Below are 22,986 nucleotides of genomic sequence, written 5' to 3' on the forward strand. Positions count from 1 at the left end.
ACGATGGCCTGGAGCTGAGCCCGGGCTGGGATCTGAGCTCCGAGCTCCACCGAGAGCTGCACCCAGGGAAGCTCCCTGGGCCCCCCCTGGCATCAGCACCACGGCCTGGCACAGCCCAGCTGCCAGGCCAGGAGGAGGGCCCCCAGCTGGCTCCTGCAGGGGCATTTCCCTGCCCTGGGGGCTCTCATCCGTGTGAAGGCAACAGAGGAAGAGGAGACGAAGATGCTGAGGGGCAGCAGATGCTGTCCTGGGGCTGCTGGGGTCGAGCATGGCCCCTTCGTGCCAGGGCCCAGCACTGGGGGCACCTTCAGCCCCCAGCCCCTGCATGCAGGAGCCCTGGGGGGACCCTGAGCCATGCTCCAGGCTTGGCATGGTGCCAGAGGGTACTCTTGAGCCAGAGTTTGGGTCTGCATAGCAATGGGGTCCTCCTGAGCCAGGCTTGGCAAAGCCATGGGGTCCTCCTGAGCCCTGAGCCAGGCTTGGCAAGGCTGTGGGATCCTCCTGAGCCCTGAGCCAGGCTTGGCAAGGCTGTGGGGTCCTCCTGAGCCCTGGTTCAGTCTTGGCAAGGCCATGGGGTCCTCCTGAGCCCTGAGCCAGGCTTGGCAAGGCTGTGGGATCCTCCTGAGCCAGGCTTGGCAAGGCCATGGAGTCCTCCTGAGCCCTGGTCCAGGCTTGGCAAGGCCGTGGGGTCCTCCTGAGCCCTGTGCCAGGCTTGGCAAGGCCGTGGGGTCCTCCTGAGCTGTGGTTTGGCCTTGGCACAGCACTGAGGTCCTCCTGAGCCACAAACCTGGCATGGTGGCCAGCACTGGGCAGTGCCCAGGGCTGCCAGCTCAGGGCTCCTGCTGCCAGAGGGAGATGTGCTCCTGGGCTGCGGTGGGACAGAGAGAGTCAGGATCCCCCTGCAGGCAGGGAAGCTTCCAGGGGGCTGGGCAGGGCTGGCCGAGCCCCGGGCTGGCAGCTGGGCACCCCGGGCTGGCAGCTGGGCACCCCCATACTGGCAGCTGGGCACCCCCTAGTGGCAGCTGGGCACCCCCTAGTGGCAGCTGGGCACCCCCATACTGGCACCTGGGCACCCCATACTGGCACCTGGGCACCCAGGGCTGGCAGCTGGGCACCCCTGGGCTGGCAGCTGGGCACCCAGGGCTGGCAGCTGGGCACCCCCGGGCTGGCAGCTGGGCACCCCCATGCCGGCAGCTGAGCACCCCCAGGCTGGCAGCTGAGCACCCCATACTGGCACCTGGGCACCCCCATGCCGGCAGCTGGGCACCCCCATACTGGCAGCTGGGCACCCCCATGCCGGCAGCTGGGCACCCCATGCTGGCAGCTGGGCACCCCCATACTGGCAGCTGGGCACCCCCATGCCGGCAGCTGGGCACCCCCATACTGGCAGCTGGGCAGCCCATACTGGCAGCTGGGCACCCCCATACTGGCAGCTGGGCACCCCATACTGGCACCTGGGCACCCCCATACTGGCACCTGGGCACCCCATACTGGCACCTGGGCACCCCCATGCCGGCAGCTGGGCACCCCCATACTGGCAGCTGGGCACCCCCATGCCGGCAGCTGGGCACCCCCATACTGGCAGCTTTGCACCCCATACTGGCACCTGGGCACCCCCATACTGGCACCTGGGCACCCCTATGCCGGCAGCTGGGCACCCCCATACTGGCACCTGGGCACCCCATGCTGTCAGCTGGTCACCCCATGCTGGCAGCTGAACACTGAGCACCCCCATACTGGCAGCTGGGCACCCCCCGGCTGGCAGCTGGGCACCTCCATGCCGACAGGTGGGCACCCCATACTGGCAGCTGGGCACCCCATGCTGGCAGTTGGGCACCCCCATACTGGCAGCTGGGCACCCCATGCTGGCAGCTGGGCACACAGGGCTGGCAGCTGGGCACCCCCGGGCTAGCAGCTGGGCACCCCATGCTGGCAGCTGGGCACACAGGACTGGCAGCTGGGCACCCCCATGCTGGCAGCTGGGCACCCCATGCTGGCAGCTGGGCACACAGGACTGGCAGCTGGGCACCCCATGCTGGCACCTGGGCACCCCATGCTGGCAGCTGGTCACCCCTAGACTGGCAGCTGGGCACCCCCGGGCTGGCAGCTGGTCACCCCTATACTGGCACCTGGGCACTCCATGCTGTCAGCTGGTCACCCCTAGACTGGCAGCTGGGCACCCCCATGCTGGCACCTGGGCACCCCCGGGCTGGCAGCTGTGTCCTCCCGGGCTGGCAGCTGGGCACCCCCATGCTGTCAGCTGGGCACCCCCGGGCTGGCAGCTGGGCACCTCCATGCCGACAGCTGGTCACCCCCCATGCTGTCAGCTGGGCACCCCCATACTGGCAGCTGGGCACCCCATGCCGGCAGCTGGGCACCCCCATACTGGCAGCTGGGCACCCCATGCTGGCAGCTGAACACTGAGCACCCCCATACTGGCAGCTGGGCACCCCCATACTGGCAGCTGGGCACCCCATGCTGGCAGCTGAACACTGAGCACCCCCATACTGGCAGCTGGGCACCCCCGGGCTGGCAGCTGGGCACCTCCATGCCGACAGCTGGTCACCCCCCATGCTGTCAGCTGGGCACCCAGGGCTGTCAGCTGGGTACCCCGGGCCGGCAGCTGTGTGCCCCCGGGCCGGCAGGGGCGGTGCCCGCTCACCGTGTTGGCAGATGTAGCGGTTGCGGGTGCGGCAGCGCTGGTCGTTCCAGTTGAAGGCAGCTGAAGCCTGCATCTCCACGCAGTTGCCAAACCTGTGCCCCCCCGGCAGGGCGGTGAGGCCGGGCACGGCGCTGGCACCCCGCAGAGCCGGCCGGCGCGGGCTGGCACCCCGCGGGCACTTACCCCTGGCTGTCCGGCTGCCCGAAGGCAAAGCTGCTGAAGGAGGAGCCCTGCCCCGCCGCCCAGCGGAAGGAGGCCTTGGAGGGCTTGTAGGTGAGACCTGGGGGCAGGGAGGCAGCAGGGCAGGAGGTGAGGTTGGCACAGCCACCCCCAGGCTGGGCACAACCACCCCCAGGCTGGGCACAACCACATCCTGGCTGGGCACAACCACCCCCAGGCTGGGCAGAACCACCCCCAGGCTGGGCAGAACCACCCCCAGGCTGGGCACAACCACATCCTGGCTGGGCACAACCACCCCCAGGCTGAGCACAACCACCCCCAGGCTGGGCACAACCACCCCCAGGCTGAGCACAACCACCCCCAGGCTGGGCAGAACCACCCCCAGGCTGGGCACAACCACCCCCAGGCTGGGCACAACCACATCCTGGCCGGGCACAACCACCCCCAGGCTGAGCACAACCACCCCCAGGCTGAGCACAACCACCCCCAGGCTGGGCACAACCACCCCCAGGCTGGGCACGACCACCGCCAGGCTGGGTACAACCACCCCCAAGCCAGGCACATCCATCCTCCAGGCAGGGCACTCACCCCGAGGCCAGGCACATCCATCCCCCCGGCTTGGCACCCACCCCCATGCCGGGCACACCCCCAGGCTGGGCACACCCACCCCCATGCCGGGCACACCCCCAGGCTGGTGCCCCCTGCCTTGCTCACCGATCCAGAAGTTGCCAGTCTCATAGTCGGTCTCTGCCAGCCGGTTGCTGCCCTCCAGGCGGCTGAGGTAGAAGGCCAGGATGTCCTGAACCTTCTGGCTCCTGACCTGTGCCAGCATCGCTCCCTTCTCCTGCGGGGCAGGCAGCAGGCTGGCCCCAGACCGCCTCAGAGCCTCACCCAATGGCTCAGGTTGGGAGGGACCTCAGAGCTCAGCCAGCTCCAACCCCCTGCCATGCCCAGGGACCCCTCCCCCCAGCCCAAGCTGCTCAAGGCCTCATCCAGCCTGGTCCTGAGCACCTCCAGGCAGGGGGCAGCCACAGCCTCCCTGGGCAGCCTGTGCCAGGCTCTCCCCAGCCTCCTTGCCAACAATTCCTTCCTCCTCTCCACTCTCAGTCTCCTCTCTCCCAGCTCCAAGCCTGCTCCTGGCAGTCAGAGTGGCTGAGAGCAGCCAGGCAGAGAGGGAGCTGGGGGGAGTGGTGGAGAGCAGCTGAACAGGAGGCAGCAGTGTGCCCAGGGGGCCAAGAAGGCCAAGGGCATCCTGGCCTGCAGCAGGAGCAGTGTGGCCAGCAGGAGCAGGGAGCTCATCCTGCCCTGTGCTCAGCACTGCTCAGGCCACCCCTTGAGTCCTGTGTCCAGCTCTGGGCTCCTCAGGTTAGGAAAGAGGTTGAGCTGCTGGAAGGTGTCCAGAGAAGGGCAAGAAAGCTGGGGAGGGGTCTGGGGCACAGCCCTGTGAGGAGAGGCTGAGGGAGCTGGGGTTGCTTAGCCTGGAGAAGAGGAGGCTCAGGGGAGACCTTCTTGCTCTCTGCAACTCCCTGCAGGGAGGTTGGAGCCAGGTGGGGGTTGGGCTCTTCTCCCAGGCAGCCAGCACCACAACAAGAGGACACAGTCTCAAGCTGTGCCAGGGGAGGTTCAGGCTGGATGTTAGGAAGAAGTTCTACAGAGAGAGAGTGATTGCCCATTGGGATGTGCTGCCCGGGGAGGTGGTGGAGTCCCCAGCCCTGGAGGGGTTTAGGACGAGACTTGATGGGGTGCTTGGTGCCATGGTTGAGTTGATCAGATGGTGCTGGGTGCTAGGTTGGACTGGATGAGCTCTGAGGTATCTTCCAGTCTGGTCTGGTCTATTCTATTCTATTCTATTCTATTCCATCCCATCCCATTCCATTCCATTCCATTCCATTCCATTCCATTCCATTCCATTCCATTCCATTCCATTCCATTCCATTCCATTCCATTCCATTCCATTCCATTCCATTCCATTCCATTCCATTCCATCCTGGCACTCCCAGCCCTTGTCCAGAGTCCTTCCCCAGCTCTCCTGGAGCCCTTCAGGTCCTGGTAGACTGCTCTGAGGTCTCCCTGGAGCCTTCTCCTCCCCAGGCTGCACAGCCCCAGCTCTCCCAGCCTGGCCCCACCGGGGAGGTTCTGCAGCCCTCTGCTTATCCTCAAGGGCTCCTCTGGAGCCTCTCCAGCAGAGGTGCCCCAGAGAGAGGTTCACAGCGGTGCTGTGAGTCACAGGTGGCATCGCCGAGCCGCAGAGGGACTGCTGGCGGCACCCTGGGCACTCACCTGGCACTTGACCTTGGCTCCGTAGTAGGTGTCAGCCTCGGGGGACACCGTGAAGCAGTCCCCATCGATCCGCAGGTCACAGGTGTGGAAGGGGAAGCGAACCTTGGCTGAAAGCAGAGGGGAGGGGGCAGGAGGGATGCTGCTGGCCATGGGCTGTGCTCGCTGGGGGGCGCTGAGCCTCGCTGCAGGAGAGGGGAGGGGGGGAAGGGGAGTCTGCCGCGGGGGCAGGCACAGACTCACTGCCGCAGTCGGGGCCGCCGTAGCCTGCGTGGCAGAGGCAGGAGCACTCCTCCTTCCGCAGCGTCCCGTGAAGGCACTGCCCGCTGCACCGCACTGTGGGCGACACGGCCTGCTGCTGGGCTGCGGGGGGCGCTGCAGCCCCCGGCCTGCCCCCTCCCTGCCGCGCACACCGCCCTCGGGCTGCTCTGGGCTGCTGCACGCAGCAGACGGCGACTGCTGCGCTGGCTGTGCGCTGCATGCACTGCACCGCCCCCCACCCCGTGGGCATGCAGTGCACTGCCCATGCACGGCATACACTGCACCCACACTGCACCCACAGCCACTGCACCGCCCATGCACAGCATGCACTGCACCCACACTGCACACACAGGCACTGCACTGCCCATGCACAGCATGCACTGCACCCACACTGCACACACAGGCACTGCACTGCCCATGCACAGCATGCACTGCACCCACACTGCACACACAGGCACTGCACTGCCCATGCACAGCATGCACTGCACCCACACTGCACCCACAGGCACTGCCCTGCCCATGCACAGCATGCACTGCACCCACACTGCACACACAGGCACTGCCCTGCCCATGCACAGCATGCACTGCACCCACACTGCACCCACAGCCACTGCCCTGCCCATGCACAGCATGCACTGCACCCACACTGCACCCACAGGCACTGCACCGCCCATGCACAGCATGCACTGCACCCACACTGCACACACAGGCACTGCACTGCCCATGCACAGCATGCACTGCACCCACACTGCACCCACAGACACTGCACACACACTGCACACACACTGCACACACAGGCACTGCCCTGCCCATGCACAGCATGCACTGCAACCACACTGCACCCACAGACACTGCACACACACTGCACACACACTGCACACACAGGCACTGCCCTGCCCATGCACAGCATACACTGCACCTACACTGCACACACAGGCACTGCACTGCCCATGCACAGCATGCACTGCACCCACACTGCACCCACAGACACTGCACCGCCCATGCACAGCATGCACTGCACCCACACTGCACCCACAGGCACTGCACTGCCCATACACAGCATGCACTGCACCCACACTGCACACACAGGCACTGCCCTGCCCATGCACAGCATGCACTGCACCCACACTGCACCCACAGCCACTGCACCGCCCATGCACAGCATGCACTGCACCCACACTGCACCCACAGGCACTGCACCCACACTGCACACACAGGCACTGCACTGCCCATGCACAGCATGCACTGCACCCACACTGCACCCACAGGCACTGCCCTGCCCATGCACAGCATGCACTGCACCCACACTGCACCCACAGCCACTGCACCGCCCATGCACAGCATGCACTGCACCCACACTGCACACACAGGCACTGCACTGCCCATGCACAGCATGCACTGCACCCACACTGCACCCACAGGCACTGCACTGCCCATGCACAACATGCACTGCACACACACTGCACACACAGGCACTGCACTGCCCATGCACAGCATGCACTGCACACACACTGCACACACAGGCACTGCACCCACACTGCACACACAGACACTGCACTGCCCATGCACAGCATGCACTGCACCCACACTGCACACACAGGCACTGCCCTGCCCATGTACAGCATGCACTGCACCCACACTGCACACACAGGCACTGCCCTGCCCATGTACAGCATGCACTGCACCCACAGGCACTGCCCTGCCCATGCACAGCATGCACTGCACCCACACTGCACCCACAGGCACTGCACTGCCCATGCACAGCATGCACTGCACCCACACTGCACAGGCAGTGGCCATGCCCGTGGCACTGGAGAGGTGTGGGTGGTGTGGCTGGTGTGAGCAGTGTAGGAGGTGTGGATGGTGTGGGTACTGTGGGAGCTCTGGGTGCTGGGTGTCTGTCAACTTGGCAGTAGTGGCTGGTGTGGGAGGTGTGGGAGGTGTGTGGGAGGTGTGTGGGAGGTGTGTGGGAGGTGTGTGGGAGGTGTGGGATGTGTGGGTGGTGTGGGGCGGTGGGGGAAGTGGGGGAGGTGTGGAAAGTGTGGGAGGTGACGATGGTGTAGGCAGTGTGGGGGCAGTGGGGGCGATGGGGGTGGGGGGAGGAGGTGTGGGCGGTGTGGGCGGTGTGGGCGGTGTGGGTGCTGGGTGCCCCTCACCTTGGCAGTAGCGGCCGGTGTGGGCAGGGGGGCAGCGGCACTGGCAGCTGCCCATGTCCAGGCTGCCTCCGTTCCTGCAGCTCATGCGACAGGGGTTGCGGGGCACCTCTGGGCGGGGCACAGCGGTGTCCCGGGTTTGCCGGGCCGCGGCGGGGCCCGGGGCGGGGCCCGGGGCGGGGCGGGGCCGCGGGACTCACCGCACAGACCACCGCCGTGGTCCCAGGACTTGAAGCAGCCGGAGAGAGCGGCGGTGCAGAGCGAGCACCAGGGGCCCTGCTGGTAGGGCGGCACCGGCATCCCGGCCGCCTCCCAGTTGCCCCTGCGGGGGCAGGCAGCTGCCCGGCTCTGTGCCCTGCCCGCGCTGCGGGACACGCCCCTTGGGGGGCCCGGCCCCGCCCACAGGCCCGGCCCCGCCGCGTTCTACAAGCCACGCCCGCAGCGCAGAGCCACGCCTGCTTCCAGCAGCAGAGCCCCACCCACTGCCCTGAGCCCCACCCACCTCGGGGTGAGGCCCCACCCTAACCCCTCCTCACACATCCCCATTGGCCAGCCTGGACACACCCCTCTGGGCACCCTATCCAACCCCGGAGGGAGGGTTCCTCTGAGCCCCACCCACCCTATCCCAATCCCCATTGTCCCCTTCCCAGTCCTGCCCCAGAGGCTCCGCCCCAAAACACGGCCCCGCCCCAAAACACAGCCCCGCCCCTCCTGCACAGCCCCTCCCACTTGTTCATGTCCCACCCCTCCTGCTCTTAGCCCCGCCCCCTCAGCCCCACTCATGCCACAAAGGTCTCGCCCCCAAATAGGCCCCACCCCTGCAACCCACCACAGCCCCAACTGTCCATAGGCCCCGCCCCCACTGTTGGCCCCGCCCCATCACAGCCCCGCTCCCCGCAGGCCCCACTTCCTGTAGGCCCCACCCCTCATAATGTTTAGCTCCACCCCAGAACACAGCTCCGCCCCCTTCTCCTGGCCCTGCCCCTCCCACTCACAGCTCCACCCCTGCAGGCTCTACCCCTCCCACACAGGCCCTGCCCCCAAACAGTCCCCACCCCTGCAGCCCACCAGAGCCTCCACCTCTCAGAGGCCCCTCCCCTCCCGTGGATAACCCTGCCCCCAAGGCAGAGCCCCACCCCCTCCCCACAGCCCTTGCCCACAACACATAGCCCCGCCCCCCTCCTCGCACGCTCTCCCCCACCCACTTATAGCCCCGCCCACGACATATAGCCCCCCACGGGCCCTCCCCCACGGGCCCCGCCCCACCCACTTAAAGCCCCGCCCACGAAGCGTACCCCCGCCCCCTCCCCACCCACTTGAAGCCCCGCCCCCAGCACACAGCCCACCTCCCTCCTTGCCCCCTACCCTTACCCTGGGGCGTAGGCGCAGGCGAAGGCCTCGCTGGGGCCGTGGCGGCCGTGGCACAGGTGGCGGCCGCAGCCCAGCTGCCCCGCGGTGGCCCACACCAGCTGAAGGAGAGCTGCTGTCACCCGCGCCGTGCCCCCCGCCCCGCGCCGTGCCCCCCGCCCCGTGCCGTGCCCCCAGCCCCGCGCCTTGCCCCCGGCTCCGCGTCCACCCCCAGCGCCATGCCCCCAGCCCTGCGCCGTGTCCCCTGCCGCTCGCCCCGTGCCCCCCGCGCCGTATCCACCCCCTGCGCCGTGTTCCCTGCTTCTCGCTCCGTGCCCCCCGCCTCTCGCTCCGTGCCCCCCGCGCCGTGCCCCCCGCCCCGCGCCGTGCCCACCTGTGTGTAGCGGCGGCAGGTGGCGTTGGGGGCACAGCGGCCGCTGCCGTAGTCGTATCGCTCTCCCTCGGCGAACCAGCGCTCCAGGACGGCCCCGAAGCCGCCGCCGCCCGCCGGCAGCAGCGCCTCGCTCCAGCCCAGCTGCGGGACGGGCTGCGGAGCAGGGCCCCGCAGGCAGCCGGCCGCCCGCGCCCCGGCCAGCCGGCCCAGCTCCTCGCTCCACTCCTGCGGGGGGGTGAGCCCTGAGCCGCCGAGGGTCCCCACTGGGGACAGCCGCCGTGGCGACAGAGAGGAACCGTCCCGGGGTGGCGGTTGGGGATGGCCAGAGCGAGCAGAGGGTTTGGGGTCATGGGAGGGCGGATTTGGGGCTGCGAAAGTACAGCCCTGACCTTGGCATATGCAGGTGTGGGGCGATTAGGGCACAGCCTCTCCTCTCTCATGAGCAGAGGCTGAGAGCCCTCTGGCTGTTTAATATAGAGAGGAGAATGTTGAGAGGGATCTGATCAATATCTATCAATATCTGAGGGCTGGGGGTCAAGAGGGAGGGGAGAGCCTCTGCTCACTGTGCCCTGGGATAGGCCAAGGGGCAATGGATGGAAACTGCAGCCCAGGAGGTTCCACCTCAACAGGAGGAAGAACTTCTTGACTGGGAGGCTCCCAGAGCCCTGGAGCAGGCTGCCCAGAGGGGTTGTGGAGTCTCCTTCCCTGGACCCTTCCCAGCCCCATCTGGATGTGTCCCTGTGCCTCCTGTGCTGGATCCTGGGGTCCTGCTCTGGCAGTGGGGGTTGGACTCAATGATGTCTGGAGGTCCCTTCCAACCCTTCACACCCTGTGATCTGTGATCATCACATGTGGGGGGTCACAGAATACACAATCAACCAGGTTGGATCAAATCCAACCCATCACCCCAACCCTAACTCATCAACCAGCCCATGGCACCAAGTGCCTCATCCAGGCTTGTCTCAAACACCTCCAGGGATGCTGACCCCATCACCTCCCTGGGCAGCTGTGGTCACCACGCAGGACACCAAAGGACCTTGCCCTTGGGGTGTGCAGGAGTGGGATGGTCAGGGGACACTGAGGGCCATCATGAGATGTGGTAGAAACCTTGTAGGGGATTCCAGGGACCAGCCTTGTCCTTGGGATTTGCAGGAAGATGGTGGTCAGGAGACATCAAGAGGCATCAGAGGACACAAGGACGTCCCAAGGGACCAGCCCTGACCTTGGTGTGTGCAGGAGCAGGAGGATCAGGGGACATCAAGAGGCAGAGAGCACAAAGAGATGCCCCAGGGGCCAGCCTGGTCCTTGGTGTGTGCAGGAGCAGGAGGGTCAGGAGACATCAAGAGGCATCAGAGGACACAGGGATGTCCCAAGGGACCAGCCCTGACCTTGGTGTGTACAGGAGCAGGAGGGTCAGGAGACATCAAGAGGCATCAGAGGACACAGGGATGTCCCAAGGGACCAGCCCTGACCTTGGTGTGTGCAGGAGCAGGAGGATCAGGGGACATCAAGAGGCAGAGAGCACAAAGAGATGCCCCAGGGGCCAGCCTGGTCCTTGGTGTGTGCAGGAGCAGGAGGGTCAAGAGACATCAAGAGGCAGAGAGCACAAAGGGATGCCCCAGGGGCCAGGCTGGTCCTTGGTATGTACAGGTGTGGAACGATCAGGGGACTCCAAAGGCCATGACAGGGCACAGGGGACACCGCGGAGGACCAGCCCTGCCCTTGGTGTGCACGTGTGGCATGATCAGGGCACACTGGGGGGGCACCACAGGACACGGCAGGGGGCACTCACCAGCTTCTGCATGTTGGCAGCGGGAGGCTGCACTTTGCTCCTCAGTTTGTTGTGCAGTGAGAGCACCAGGAAGGTCTCCTTCGTGCTGAGAGCTGGGGAGGGGACGACAAAGGGGGTCGGGGAGGGAGCCAGGATGGACACGGGCAGGAGATGAACCCTTTCGGGGGCCGTGGGAACAGCCAAACCACTCCCACAGCCCCCCAAAGGGTGCGGCCTCTGCCGGGGACAGGGAGAAGGCACCCGGGTCGCCATGGAGACTTGAGGGGACAGAAGAAAGCACTTTTGGACTGCGAGCACAAAAGAGGCAGGGGCCGGGGCGGGGGGGGGGCAGCCCGCTGAGCCCCCGTCTCGCATGGGTGAGCTGAGACTGCCAGGAATGTACCCACTGCCCCCCTCCCCCCCCCCCCATCTCTGTCCTGACAGCACCCAGAGCCCACGGGGCTGGACCCATCACTAGCCCACATCACCAGCCCCGTGACCCCCCTGCCCCCCCCAGCTCCATCCCACCACCAGCTCAATGCCATTACCAGCCTGAACCCCCCAGCTCCATCCCACCACCAGTCCCTGGCACCCCCCCCAGCTCCATGCCATCAATATCCCCATGCCCCCCAGCTCCATCCCATCACCAGTCCCTGGCACCACTCTCCAGCTCCATCCCATCAATATCCCCATGCCCCCCAGCTCCATCCCATCACCAGCTCCATACCATTACCATCCTGACCATCCCCCCCACCCTCCATCCCATCACCAGTCTCTGGCACTCCCCCAGCCCCATCTCATCACCAGTCCCTGACACCACCCCCCAGCACCATCCCATCACCATCCTCATCCCATCAGCAACCTCAGCCCCCCCAAGTCCCATCCCATCCCCAGCCCCATGCTCCCCCCCAACCCCATCCTATGCTATCCCCAGCACCATCCCATCACCCACCAAGACCCTCACTGCCATCCTTGAGTGCCCATCACCCCTCCACCACCCAACCCTGACCCCAGGGGACAGTACTTAGGGTGCTCCCCCACCCCGCACCCCATCTACCCCCCAGCAGATGGCCATGACCCCTCTCCCCACTACCTCCCGGAGCCGACACAGCCAACTTCTCAGCAGCATCCGACCTCGTCTCAGCCTCCCTCCACACCAGGAGGTTCCAAAGCAGCAGCACCAAGAGCTTCATGCAGGTGCCTGGGCTGGGGGGGTCTCGGGCCGGCATGGCTGGGGTGAGAGCGGAGCAGCCCAGCCCCGCGGCAGCCCCGCAGCAGGAGCGGTGTTGGGGACGGGTTCGGCCGCGCTGCCGGGGGGCGGTGTGTGTCTGGCTGCGGGATTTGATCCTATTCAGGGCTCCAGACAGGCCCCACTGGGCAGCTCCAACAAAAGGCTGACGGTGAGGAACGGCTCTGTCAAAACTGCTGCTCGCTGGGGCGGACGCGGCAGACAGCGCCCGGGCTGCAGCCCCACCGGGATGCCCCGCGGCAGGGTCGCAGGGTCACAGGGGCTGGAAGGGAGCTCCGGAGATCATCGAGTCCAACCCCCCTGCCTGAGCAGGACCACAGAATCCAGCACAGGTCGCAGAGAAGCACATCCAGCTGGGTGTGACTGTACTTTCATTATAGAATCACAGAGCTGGCAGGGCTGGAAGGGAGCTCCAGGCTCAGCCAGCTCCAAGCCCCTGCCATGGGCAGGGACACCTCACCCCACAGCAGGTTGCTCACAGCCACCTCCAGCCTGGCTGCAAACACCTCCAGGCATCAGCAGGAGGCTTCCACCACCTCCCTGGGCAACCTGGGCCAGGCTCTCACCACCCTTCTGGCCAACAACTTCTTCCTCATAGCCAGTCTCCAGCTCCCCACTTCTCCTTTTGCTCCATCCCCCCCAGTTCTGTCCCTCCCTGACCCCCTCCAAAGTCCCTCTCCAGCTTTCCTGCAGCCCCCTTCAGACACTAGAAGGCCACAAGAAGGGTCAACCCCCCCTGCCCTCTGCCCCAGTCCCACTGTCGAGCTGTGGTCAGGATGGGATGGCAGGCAGAAGCAGGGTCCCAGACAGCACCCTTTTTGGGTCACTGGGATGCCAAGGAGCTGGGGGGCAGCTAAGGGGCTCCCTGCTGCCAGCCTTCCTCCTGCCCCATGAATTAAACATGCCAGGGAGGTAACAGACACCACCACGGGCACCAAGCCAAAGAGCCGCCCCGGCGAGCTGGGCTGCATGGATACAGGGTGGGAGGATGTGAGGGACAGGGGGCCAGTGGTGGGAGAGATGCTGGGCTCAGGGGGGCACATCTCAGCAGGGCAGGGGTCCTTGAGTCCATTCACTCAGGGGGATCAGCAGCACCCCCATGGTTCTGCCCAGTGCTGGGGGGCTGGGGGTGCTCCCCAGGTACAGGGCAAATGTGTGGGCTTCAAAGATCCCTGCTTGGGGGTGGCAGGGGGACAAGGACATGCTGCCATGCCCCTTCCTCTGGGCTGCCAGGAGCAGGAGGGACAGGCACTCTCGCACCCACCAGTAGAAATCCAGCTCTGGAAGCCTTCAGCCCCCTCCCCCTGAGCCCAACTCCAACCCTGGACCTCGGCCTCAGCCCTCATCCAAACCCTGCTGTCTGCATGGACCTAAACCCTTGGTACTGGTCCTAACATTAACCTTAACCCTAACCCCAACACAAAACCCTAGCCCTACCCTCCAACCCTAAACCCAGTTCTAACCCTAATGCTAACCTTAACTAACCCTAACTCTACCTTTATCCCTAACCCTAACCCTGAACTCTAACCACAACCCTAACCCCAACCTGCCCCTGCCCCTGCCCCTAATGCCAGTGCTGACCATTAAGACAACCTGCTGCCAGCTCACATAGTCATAGAAGGGTTTGGGTTGGAAAAGCTCTCTGAGATCATCCAGGCCAACATCAACCCAACCCCTCCATGGCCACCAAACCCTGGCCCCAAGTGCCATGGCCACAGGGCTCTGCAACACCTCCAGCCATGGAGGGGGTCCACAGCCTCCCTGGGCAGCCTCTGCCAGGCCCTGACCACTCTGGCACCAAAGGAATTGTTCCTCCTCTCCAACTTCAGCCTCCCCTGGCACAGTTTCAGCTCAGTTCCTCTCCCCCTGAGCCTGGGGAGCAGAGCCCAAGCCCCAGCTGGCTGCAGCCTCCTCTCAGGGAGCTGCAGAGAGCAAGGAGGTCTCCCTCAGCCTCCTCTGCTCCACACCAAACCCCCCCAGGGCCCTCAGCTGCTCCTCCCCAGCCCTCTTCTCCACACCCTTCCCCACCTTGCTTGCCCTTCTCTGGCCCTGCTCCAGCTCCTCAGTGTCCTTCTTGTACTGAGGAACCCCAAACTGAACCCAGGATTCAAGATGTTAGCCTTACCAGTGCCCCCTGATCCCTGCCCTACTCCTACTGCAGCAGAGCCCCAGGGTGCCCCCCAGGCTCCCTCTGGGCCAAGCTCACTGCAGTGAAGCCGTGCCCAGCCTGGGTGCAGCCTGCCTGCCCTGCTCAGCACCCCTGGCCCCACCAGAGAGCTGGAGCCCACAGCTGACCCCAAGGCCATCCCTTCTCCCAGGAGACTTTCCCACGCTGAGCAGACGACCAGGATTAGCCTCCTCCTGCACCCCTGCGTGCCAGGGAGCCCCGGAGCCGTGTGGGGAGCACAGCACAACCGTGACAGCCACCGCCTGGCCCCAGCATCTTCTGGCCCTGTGACCTGAAAGGCCTCAAAGCCTCTGAGGTAGGAAGAGGGAAGGGAAGGGAAGGGAGGGGGCTGGTGCCAGTGCCAAGGAGAAACTTTCCTACAGCTCAGCCTGGGCTAGGGGAAAGAACAACAAACAGGCTGGAAGGAGGCAGATAAATCCCCGGCGGCACGGGGCCGCGCTGCCAGCGTGGGGCAGAGCTGCACCTCTGGCATCTCCTTCCTGCAGCCTGTGTGTGGCTGGAGCCAGCCCCGGCGCGATGCTCCTCATCCCGCTGCCGGCCTGGCTGGCCCTGGGCATCCTGCAGCTGTGCCTCTCCAGCGCCCAGGTAAGGACCTTCCTTCTCCCCCTCCAGCCCCTCGCAGGCCATCTGCTGGGAGATGCTCAGCACCCAGCTCACACCACCCACAGGATCCCAGCATGGGGAGGGTTGGGAGGGACCTCTGGAGCTCACCAGCCCAACCCCCTGCTCCAGCAGGGCACCCACAGCAGTCTGTCCAGGAGCACAGTGCCCAGGGGGGATTGGAAGCTCTCCAGAGACTCCACAACCTCTCTGAGCAGCCTGCTCCAGACCTCCAGCACCCTCACAACAAACAACTTTCACCTCCTGCTCAGGTGGAACCTCCTGGGTGCCACTTTGTGCCCCTTGTCCTGTCCCTGGGCACCACTGAGCAGAGCCTGGCCCCAGCCTCCTGCCCCCCACAGCTCCTTCAGCTCTCCCTGAGCTTTGCTCAGCTCCCCTCTGGGGCTGCTCTGCTCCAGGCTCTCAGCCCCAGGGCTCTCAGCCTCTGCTCCTCACAGAGCTGCTCCAGGCCCCTCAGCAGCAGCTTCAGAGCCTCCCCCGGGCTCTCTCCAATCTCTTCCTGGTTTCTCTTGAACTGGGGAGCCCAGAGCTAGACCCAGGGCTCCAGCTGTGGCCTCAGTCCCTCTTCAGCTCCTCCAGGTGGGGCTTACAGCACAGCCACACTGTCTGCAGGGCTACCCAGGCTTGGCAAGGACACTCATGGAGCTTTTCCCCTCTAGCACCAAGTTGGTTCTAACCCCACCCAGGGCATCCAAAACTGCTCCTCAGCATCCAAGTGCCAGGGCAGGGCTGGGCAGAGGAGCTGAGGCTGGAGCAGATCTGGAGCCAGAGGCAAATCCCACACTGGGAAGGGGACAAAGAGGTTCTGCTCAGGGCAGGGCACCCAAACCAACCCCAGAGCTGCTGCCTGCCAGGCAGAGTCTGTGGCAGGGTGTTGTGGGAACCTGGCAGTGCCAGGGACGTCCTTGTGTCCATCTGTGAGAGGATAGGAGAGATCTGCAGGGGGACCTTGCCAGGCTGGGCAGATGGGCAGAGGCCAAGGGCAGGAGATTGAACACATCCAAGTGCCAGGGGCTGCACTTTGGCCACAGCAACCCCAGGCAGGGCTACAGGCTGGGGGCAGAGTGGCTGAGAGCAGCCAGGCAGAGAGGGAGCTGGGGGGAGTGGTGGAGAGCAGCTGAACAGGAGGCAGCAGTGTGCCCAGGGGGCCAAGAAGGCCAAGGGCATCCTGGCCTGCAGCAGGAGCAGTGTGGCCAGCAGGAGCAGGGAGCTCATCCTGCCCTGTGCTCAGCACTGCTCAGGCCACCCCTTGAGTCCTGCGTCCAGTTCAGGGCTCCTCAGGTTAGGAAAGAGGTTGAGCTGCTGGAAGGTGTCCAGAGAAGGGCAAGAAAGCTGGGGAGGGGTCTGGGGCACAGCCCTGTGAGGAGAGGCTGAGGGAGCTGGGGTTGCTTAGCCTGGAGAAGAGGAGGCTCAGGGGAGACCTTCTTGCTCTCTGCAACTCCCTGCAGGGAGGTTGGAGCCAGGTGGGGGTTGGGCTCTTCTCCCAGGCACCCAGCAGCAGAACAAGAGGACACAGTCTCAAGCTGTGCCAGGGGAGGTTCAGGCTGGAGGGGAGGAAGAAGTTCTTCATAGAAAGAGAGATTGGCCCTGGGGATGTGCTGCCCAGGGAGGTGGTGGAATCCCCATCCCTGGAGGTGCTCAAGAACAACCTGGATGAGGCACTCGGTGCCATGGTTGGGTGTATTGGATGGTGCTGGGGGTTAGGTTGGACTGGATGATCTTTTCCAGCCTGGGTGATTCTGTATCCTGCATTCTGTGTCCCCGCGGCAGGAGTGCCTGAGCCCGCAGCAGGCGCTGAGCGCGGTGCGGCAGATGCAGAAGCTGCTGGCGGCGCAGGAGGCTGCGCAGCTGCGGGGCGTGCGGGGGCTCCGGCAGCAGCTCAGCCTCCTGCAGAGCCGCCTGCACAGACCGGCCGCCAAACGCAACGGTAACCGGGGCCGGGACACCCTCCCCCAAGTCCTTCCCCGCCTCAGTCCTCGGCGGGGACCCTGCCGCGGGTTGAGCAGGGCGATGCCCAGCCTCAGCCGTGCCCGTCTGCCCGCAGAGACCTGCCCGCCGCCGGCGGTGCCGTCGCACGGGCGGCTGCTGGGTCGCAGCCTGCGGGTGGGCCACGACCTCCACTTCGTCTGCGACGCCGGGTTCCGGCTGGTGGGCTCGGAGACGCGGACCTGCCGGCACGACCGCCGCTGGAGCGGCACCCAGCCCTTCTGCAGAAGTGAAGTGGGGCGGGCGTGGGGTCCTGCCCGCCGGGACCCCCTCACCTCCCGCCCGTCGCTTTGCTGCCCCAGCTGCGGGGAGAGCAGCCCAGAGGCATGGCAGCAGGACGGGCCGAGGGTGGCCTTCTCCAGCCGGTGGTCATGAGCTCCTTCTCCCTAGGTATTGACGACTGCTCCAGCAACCCCTGCGCCAACGGCGGGACCTGTGTGGATGGCGACCAGAGCTACACGTGCCTCTGCCCGCGGGGGTGGTCCGGCCCCAGCTGCCAGAGCCCCGTCTACGCCTGTAGGTGCCCAGGTTTGGGCTGCAGAGGACGGGGACGCTCACGGGGACGGCGCCCAGCCACGCTGCACCCATCTCCCCCTTCCCTGGCAGCCTCCCGGCAGCTCAGCCCCTCCCCAGCTCCCTGTGCCCCCCACGCCGGCAGTGACACCCCGCTCTTGCCCGCAGACTGGGTGGCACTGAACACCACGTCCTTCAGCCGCCAGCCCCGCTGTGCCCAGGGCCGCTCCGGCTCCCGGCGCTGCAGCTGCGACTCTGGCTTCCAGCTGCGAGCCAGCGGCGTGTGCCACGGTAAAGGGGGGCTGGGGACGGTGGGGAGAGGGGAAATGGGGGGGTGGCGGCGATGGGAGCCTCGGACACGCCCCCCTCTGTCCTGCAGACGTGGATGAGTGTCAGCTCCTCCAGTCCAGTCCCCAGACCCGGCTTTGCGCCCACAGCTGCCTCAACCTCCCCGGCTCCTACCGCTGCCTCTGCCCCCCCGGCTACCTGCTCCGTGCAGACGGCAACACTTGCGAGGGTGAGGGCAGGGGGCATCCCGCGGGACCGCGGGGTGCAGCGGGGGGCAGCAGGGACAGCCCTGCTCACCCCTTGTCACCGCCACAGACGTGAACGAGTGTGCTGAGAAGCAGCACAACTGCACCCAGGGCGAGCTTTGCATCAACACCTTCGGGGCACACCGCTGCGTGCGCCCCAAGTGCCCTCCCCCCCGCCACAACACCAGCTACGTCAAGACCTCTGCCTTGTGAGTACTGCCCGTGGCTCAGGCTGTGCCACCCTCTCCTCTGGTGCCCTGGGGACAGCATGCTGTCACCTAGGCGCAGACGAGAGGGTGCCAGCCAGATTGCCACGTGGGGTGTGCTCGGCACGCTCCCGATGGCCCTTGCCAAAGGTCTTGGGATGCCGGTGGCTGGGGGTGTGGGGAGGAGCACCCCAATATATGGCGGCTTTATGCAGGACCTCAGCCCACCAAAGCCCCAGACTGGGGGAGGGGGGAAGGCCACTGTGTCCCCCTCACTGCACAGTCCCACGGTGCCACCAGCTGCCGTCCAGCGGGCAAAGCCCCCCTGGTCCCACTCTTGGGATTAAACCCCTCTGTGGCCAAGCACAAGCCAGCCAAGTGGAGGAGCAGCCCTGCAGGAGGCACATCTGAGCCTGGCACCATCCCCGGCCTCCGCTCCCGGTCGCAGTGTGGGAGCCTGCCCCGAAGCTGCCCCCTCTGCGATGCCCAGCGTTCGCCTGGCAGAAGCAGGCGTGGCAGAGGTCGGGCAGTGGGCACGCCGGGGCGCGGGGGCCCCGGCAGGGGAGGGTCGCTCTGCCGCAGCGGTGGGGCTGGGCTGGGCTGGACGGCTGCGGGCAGCCCCCCGCTGAGCGGCGGGGACCCCCTTCTCTCCTGGCAGCCAGTGCGAGAGGAGTCCCTGCCCCACGGAGAGCCGAAGCTGCCGCCTGGCCGCCACCTCCATCTCCTTCCACTACCTGCCGCTGCAGGCCAACCGCACGGTGCCCCACGTCCTCTTCACCATGTCCACCACCCGCGGCGTGGGGGACAGCCTGCGCTTCGCCATCGTGGGCGGCCGCGGCCAGGACGTCTTCGCGGTGCGGCGCTCGGACCGGCAGACGGCGGAGCTGGTGCTCAGCAGCCCCGTGGCGGGGCCGGCCGCGCTGGAGGTGGAGCTGGAGATGAGCGAATTCGCCCGCAGGCTCCTGCTGGCCAAGCACATCTTCAAGGTCACCACCTTCGTGTCCGCCTACGAGTTCTGAGCCTCTGTGGAAAGGGCTGCGGGGGCCAGCCGCGGGTCTCTCCTGGGGGCGTGCTGGGGGAGGGGTGTTCAGCTCCAGGGGGTCCCAGGTGCTTGCCCCCTTGGAGACATCCCTCACCCTGTACTGCTTGCTTATGGCTGGGAGGGCAAAACCAGCACAGCAGAAACGGTGCCTGGAGCAGAGGCTGCAGGGAAAACCCTCTGGGCAATGGGGGGACACACACACCAGCCTGGGGGTGGCCTGCCTCTGCTGGCTCCCCTTCACTCTGCCCCCATGGCACCTGGAGGGGCATGGCAGGTGGCACTGGCATTTGGGTCCAGCTCCTTGTATCTTGTAACCTCTAATAAAGGAAGAGATGTAGGAAGGGTGTCCTTCCTCTGTGCCAGCTGTGGGAGAGCAGCCCTGTGCTCCTGGGGACACCTGGGGGCTGTGGGCACAGCAGGCTCCCCTGCAGATCTCAGGCCACCAGCAGAGCTGTCAAGCCCCCACCCAGGATCATGCAGGGGCCACACTGAAGGGTATCCCACTTCAGGACTGGGAGGTGGCCTGAACATGCTGCCTTGCACAGCCAAGCTTGTCCCCAGCCTCTTTGCCAGGTGCCCAGGAAGGGCAGCAGAACTCCCTGGCACCAGGTGAGCAGGGCACAGTGACCAGGGATTGTATTCCCCTGCAACCAGGAGACTTCCCTCTGCAACAGCCCTGGGAAGAGCCAGCCATGCAGGCAGCCAAGCACTCAAGCTGTTCCCCTGCTCTTGGCTCAGGAAAGGTGGGCAGTGAGGAAAAAATAAGGGAAGACCCCCAAGCTCCTTGGGCAGCCCTTATTGAATCATAGAATCAATGAGGTTGGAAAAGGCCTCAAAGATAACCAAGTCCAACCTGTCACCCAGCACCTCCTGACAGCTAAACCATGGCACCAAGGGCCACATCCAATCCCCTCTTGAACACCTCCAGGGATGGGGACTCCACCACCTCCCTGGGCAGCACATCCCCAGGGCCAATCTCTCTTGCTGGGAAGAACTTTCTCCTCCTCTCCAGCCTAAACCTCCCCTGGCACAGCCTGAGACTGTGTCCTCTTGTTCTGCTGCTGGCTGCCTGGGAGAAGAGCCCAACCCCCACCTGGCTCCAACCCCCCTGCAGGGAGTTGCAGAGAGCAAGAAGGTCTCCCCTGAGCCTCCTCTTCTGCAGGCTAAGCAACCCCAGCTCCCTCAGCCTCTCCTCACAGGGCTGTGCCCCAGACCCCTCCCCAGCTTTCTTGCCCTTCTCTGGACACCTTCCAGCAGCTCAACCTCTTTCCTAACCTGAGGAGCCCAGAGCTGGACACAGGACTCAAGGGGTGGCCTGAGCAGTGCTGAGCACAGGGCAGGATGAGCTCCCTGCTCCTGCTGGCCACACTGCTCCTGCTGCAGGCCAGGATGCCCTTGGCCTTCTTGGCCCCCTGGGCACACTGCTGCCTCCTGTTCAGGCAGCTGTCAATCAGCACCCCTGGGTCCCTCTCTGCCTGGCTGCTCTCAGCCACTCTGCCCCCAGCCTGTAGCACTGCCTGGGGTTGCTGTGGCCAAAGTGCAGCCCCTGGCACTTGGATTTGTTGAATGCCATCCTGTTGGCCTCTGCCCATCTGTCCATCCAGTCAAGGTCCCTCTGCAGAGCCCTTCTGCCCTCTCACTGACCAACATCTGCTCCCAGCTTGCTGTCAGCTGCAAATTTACTGATGACTTCCACCCCCTAGTCCCCTGAGCAGGTGGAAGGGGGATCCTGCCCCTCTGCTCTGCTCTGCTGAGACCTCACCTGCAGGGCTGAGTCCATCAATGGGGCCCCAACACAAGAGGGTCATGGACCTGCTGGAGAGGGTCCAGAGGAGGCCACCAAGAAGATCAGAGGCTGAAGGACCTCTGCCCTGGGGCCAGGCTGGGAGAGCTGGGGCTGTGCAGCCTGCAGGAGAGAAGGCTGCAGGCAGAGCTCAGAGCTGCAGCTGCAGAGCTGCAGGGCAGCTGCAGGCAGGCTGGGGAGGGACTGCTCAGAAGGGGCTGTGGGGATAGGCCCAGGGGCAATGGTTTGGAGCTGGAGCAGGGCAGAGTTAGGTTGGAGCTGAGGAGGAAGTTGTGCAGAGGGAGGCTGGGGAGAGCCTGGCCCAGGCTGCCCAGGGAGGTGGTGGAGGCTCCATCCCTGCAGCCCTTCCAGCTCAGCCTGGCTGTGTCCCTGGGCAGCCTGCTGCAGCTGGAGCTGTCCCTGCTGCCTGCAGGGGGGTTGGACAAGGTGACCTTGGAGGCTCCCTTCCAAGCCACTGCAGTCTGGGAAGCAGTGAGAGCCACCAGCAGCTGAAGGTTGAAAAGGTGATCGAGGGCCTTTGGGGACAGCAAAGGAAGGACACACTGCCCTGGGATGCCTTCCCAGAGCACACAGAAGCCTTCTGAGGTGTGTGGCTGGCTGGCCTGCGCCAGTGTCCCTCACACAAAGCCTCTGCTGTGCACAGCCCTCAGGCAGCCCATAAAGGCCTCCTTGTGTGCCTGCTGCTGCCTGCCAGCCCCCGGCGCTGGGCTGCATGGCTGGAGGGGGAGAGGCTGCCCTGGGGCTGGGCTGCAGCACAAACCCCACAGCTGGCCCCTGCCCACCCAGGAAAGAGGATGGAGAGGGAAGGAGAGAATCAGGGATCCCTGGAATGGCTTTGGGTTGGGAGGGACCTCCCAGCTCAGCCAGCTCCAACCCCCTGCCATGTCCAGGGACCCCTCCCCCCAGCCCAGGCTGCTCAAGGCCTCATCCAGCCTGGTCCTGAGCACCTCCAGGCAGGAGGCAGCCACAGCCTCCCTGGGCAGCCTGTGCCAGGCTCTCCCCAGCCTCCCTGCCAACCATTCCTTCCTCCTCTCCACTCTCAGTCTCCTCTCTCCCAGCTCCAAGCCATTCTCCCTGCTCCTGCCACTCCCAGCCCTTGCCCAAAGTCCCTTCCTGGCTTTCCTGTGGCCCTCTCTGGTCCCTGGCTGGCTGAGTGCCAGAGCCCCCCTGGCACTGCCCATCTCCTCTGCCCCTGACTGACTTTAGCCAGGGACCAGCAGAGCCACATGGAATGGTTTGGGTGGGAAGGGAGCTGCAGAGCTCAGCCAGCCCCAGCCCCTGCAGGCAGCAGGGACATCCTCCCCTGGAGCAGGTTGCTCACAGCCTTCCCAAGACTGACCCTGGATATCTCCAGGGCTGAGGCCACAAGCACCTCCCTGGGCAGCCTGCTGCAGTGCTCCAGCAGCCTCCTGGGGCAGAACTTGTTCCTCACATCCAATCTCCATCTGCTCTGCTCTCATTCCAAACATTCTCCCTCATCCTGGCACTCCCAGCCCTTGTCCAAAGCCCCTTCCCAGCTCTCCTGGAGCCTCTTCAGGTCCTGTAAGGCTGCTCTGAGGTCTCCCTGGAACCTTCTCTTCTCCAGGCTCAACATCCCAAACTCTCCCAATCGTTCTCCAACCTTCCAAGGCTGGTGCTAATCCATGGCCTTTAGCACCACATCTCTGTGTCTTTGAACTGCTTCAAGGGCTGGGGACTCAGGCACCTCCCTGAGGACTGTTGTAGAATCATAGAATCACCGAGCTGTCAGGCTTGGAAAGGAACTCCAGGCTCAGCCTGCCCCAAGCCCCTGCCATGGG

General features: G+C 65.3%; 2 protein-coding genes across 2 annotated transcripts; one reads left to right on the top strand and one right to left on the bottom strand.

The window, feature by feature from the left end:
• LOC137455576 (C-type lectin domain family 18 member A-like) lies at positions 1 to 12,251 on the bottom strand. The gene is made up of 12 exons (XM_068166545.1): positions 12,139 to 12,251; positions 11,067 to 11,158; positions 9,275 to 9,499; positions 8,905 to 9,002; positions 7,734 to 7,855; positions 7,537 to 7,644; positions 5,363 to 5,455; positions 5,123 to 5,229; positions 3,557 to 3,686; positions 2,846 to 2,942; positions 2,663 to 2,754; positions 1 to 868 (listed from the first exon to the last, which is right to left on the bottom strand). The coding sequence occupies exons 1-12, from the start codon at positions 12,236 to 12,238 to the stop codon at positions 831 to 833; spliced, it is 1,302 nt and encodes a 433-aa protein (XP_068022646.1). The 5' UTR covers positions 12,239 to 12,251; the 3' UTR covers positions 1 to 830.
• A 2,375-nt stretch (positions 12,252 to 14,626) lies between these two features.
• On the top strand, positions 14,627 to 19,389 carry LOC137455592 (fibulin-7-like). Its single transcript, XM_068166566.1, has 9 exons — positions 14,627 to 14,777; positions 14,968 to 15,067; positions 16,874 to 17,030; positions 17,148 to 17,318; positions 17,480 to 17,605; positions 17,771 to 17,893; positions 17,982 to 18,119; positions 18,206 to 18,344; positions 19,000 to 19,389. Exons 2-9 carry the CDS (start codon positions 14,999 to 15,001, stop codon positions 19,358 to 19,360), a joined length of 1,284 nt encoding a protein of 427 aa, XP_068022667.1. The 5' UTR covers positions 14,627 to 14,777; positions 14,968 to 14,998; the 3' UTR covers positions 19,361 to 19,389.
• Positions 19,390 to 22,986: the final 3,597 nt, after the last annotated feature.

The sequence above is a fragment of the Melanerpes formicivorus genome, unplaced genomic scaffold (assembly GCF_026170545.1).
Source record: "Melanerpes formicivorus ecotype bairdi unplaced genomic scaffold, bMelFor1.0.p_v2 SCAF_102, whole genome shotgun sequence".
NCBI lineage: Eukaryota > Metazoa > Chordata > Aves > Piciformes > Picidae > Melanerpes > Melanerpes formicivorus.

What these genes read in the sequence shown, in the direction of transcription:
- LOC137455592 (XM_068166566.1), top strand. Translation starts at nt 14,999, where the DNA reads ATGCTCCTCATCCCGCTGCCGGCCTGGCTGGCCCTGGGCATCCTGCAG. An exon ending in CACCCAGCCCTTCTGCAGAA is followed by an intron (nt 17,319 to 17,479) that starts GTGAAGTGGGGC and finishes CCTTCTCCCTAG; the next exon opens with GTATTGACGACTGCTCCAGC. An exon ending in AGACGGCAACACTTGCGAGG is followed by an intron (nt 18,120 to 18,205) that starts GTGAGGGCAGGG and finishes TCACCGCCACAG; the next exon opens with ACGTGAACGAGTGTGCTGAG.
- LOC137455576 (XM_068166545.1), bottom strand. Translation starts at nt 12,238, where the DNA reads ATGAAGCTCTTGGTGCTGCTGCTTTGGAACCTCCTGGTGTGGAGGGAG. An exon ending in CCACGGCGGTGGTCTGTGCG is followed by an intron (nt 7,645 to 7,733) that starts GTGAGTCCCGCG and finishes TGCCCCGCCCAG; the next exon opens with AGGTGCCCCGCAACCCCTGT. An exon ending in CGGCGGCCCCGACTGCGGCA is followed by an intron (nt 5,230 to 5,362) that starts GTGAGTCTGTGC and finishes CTCTGCTTTCAG; the next exon opens with CCAAGGTTCGCTTCCCCTTC.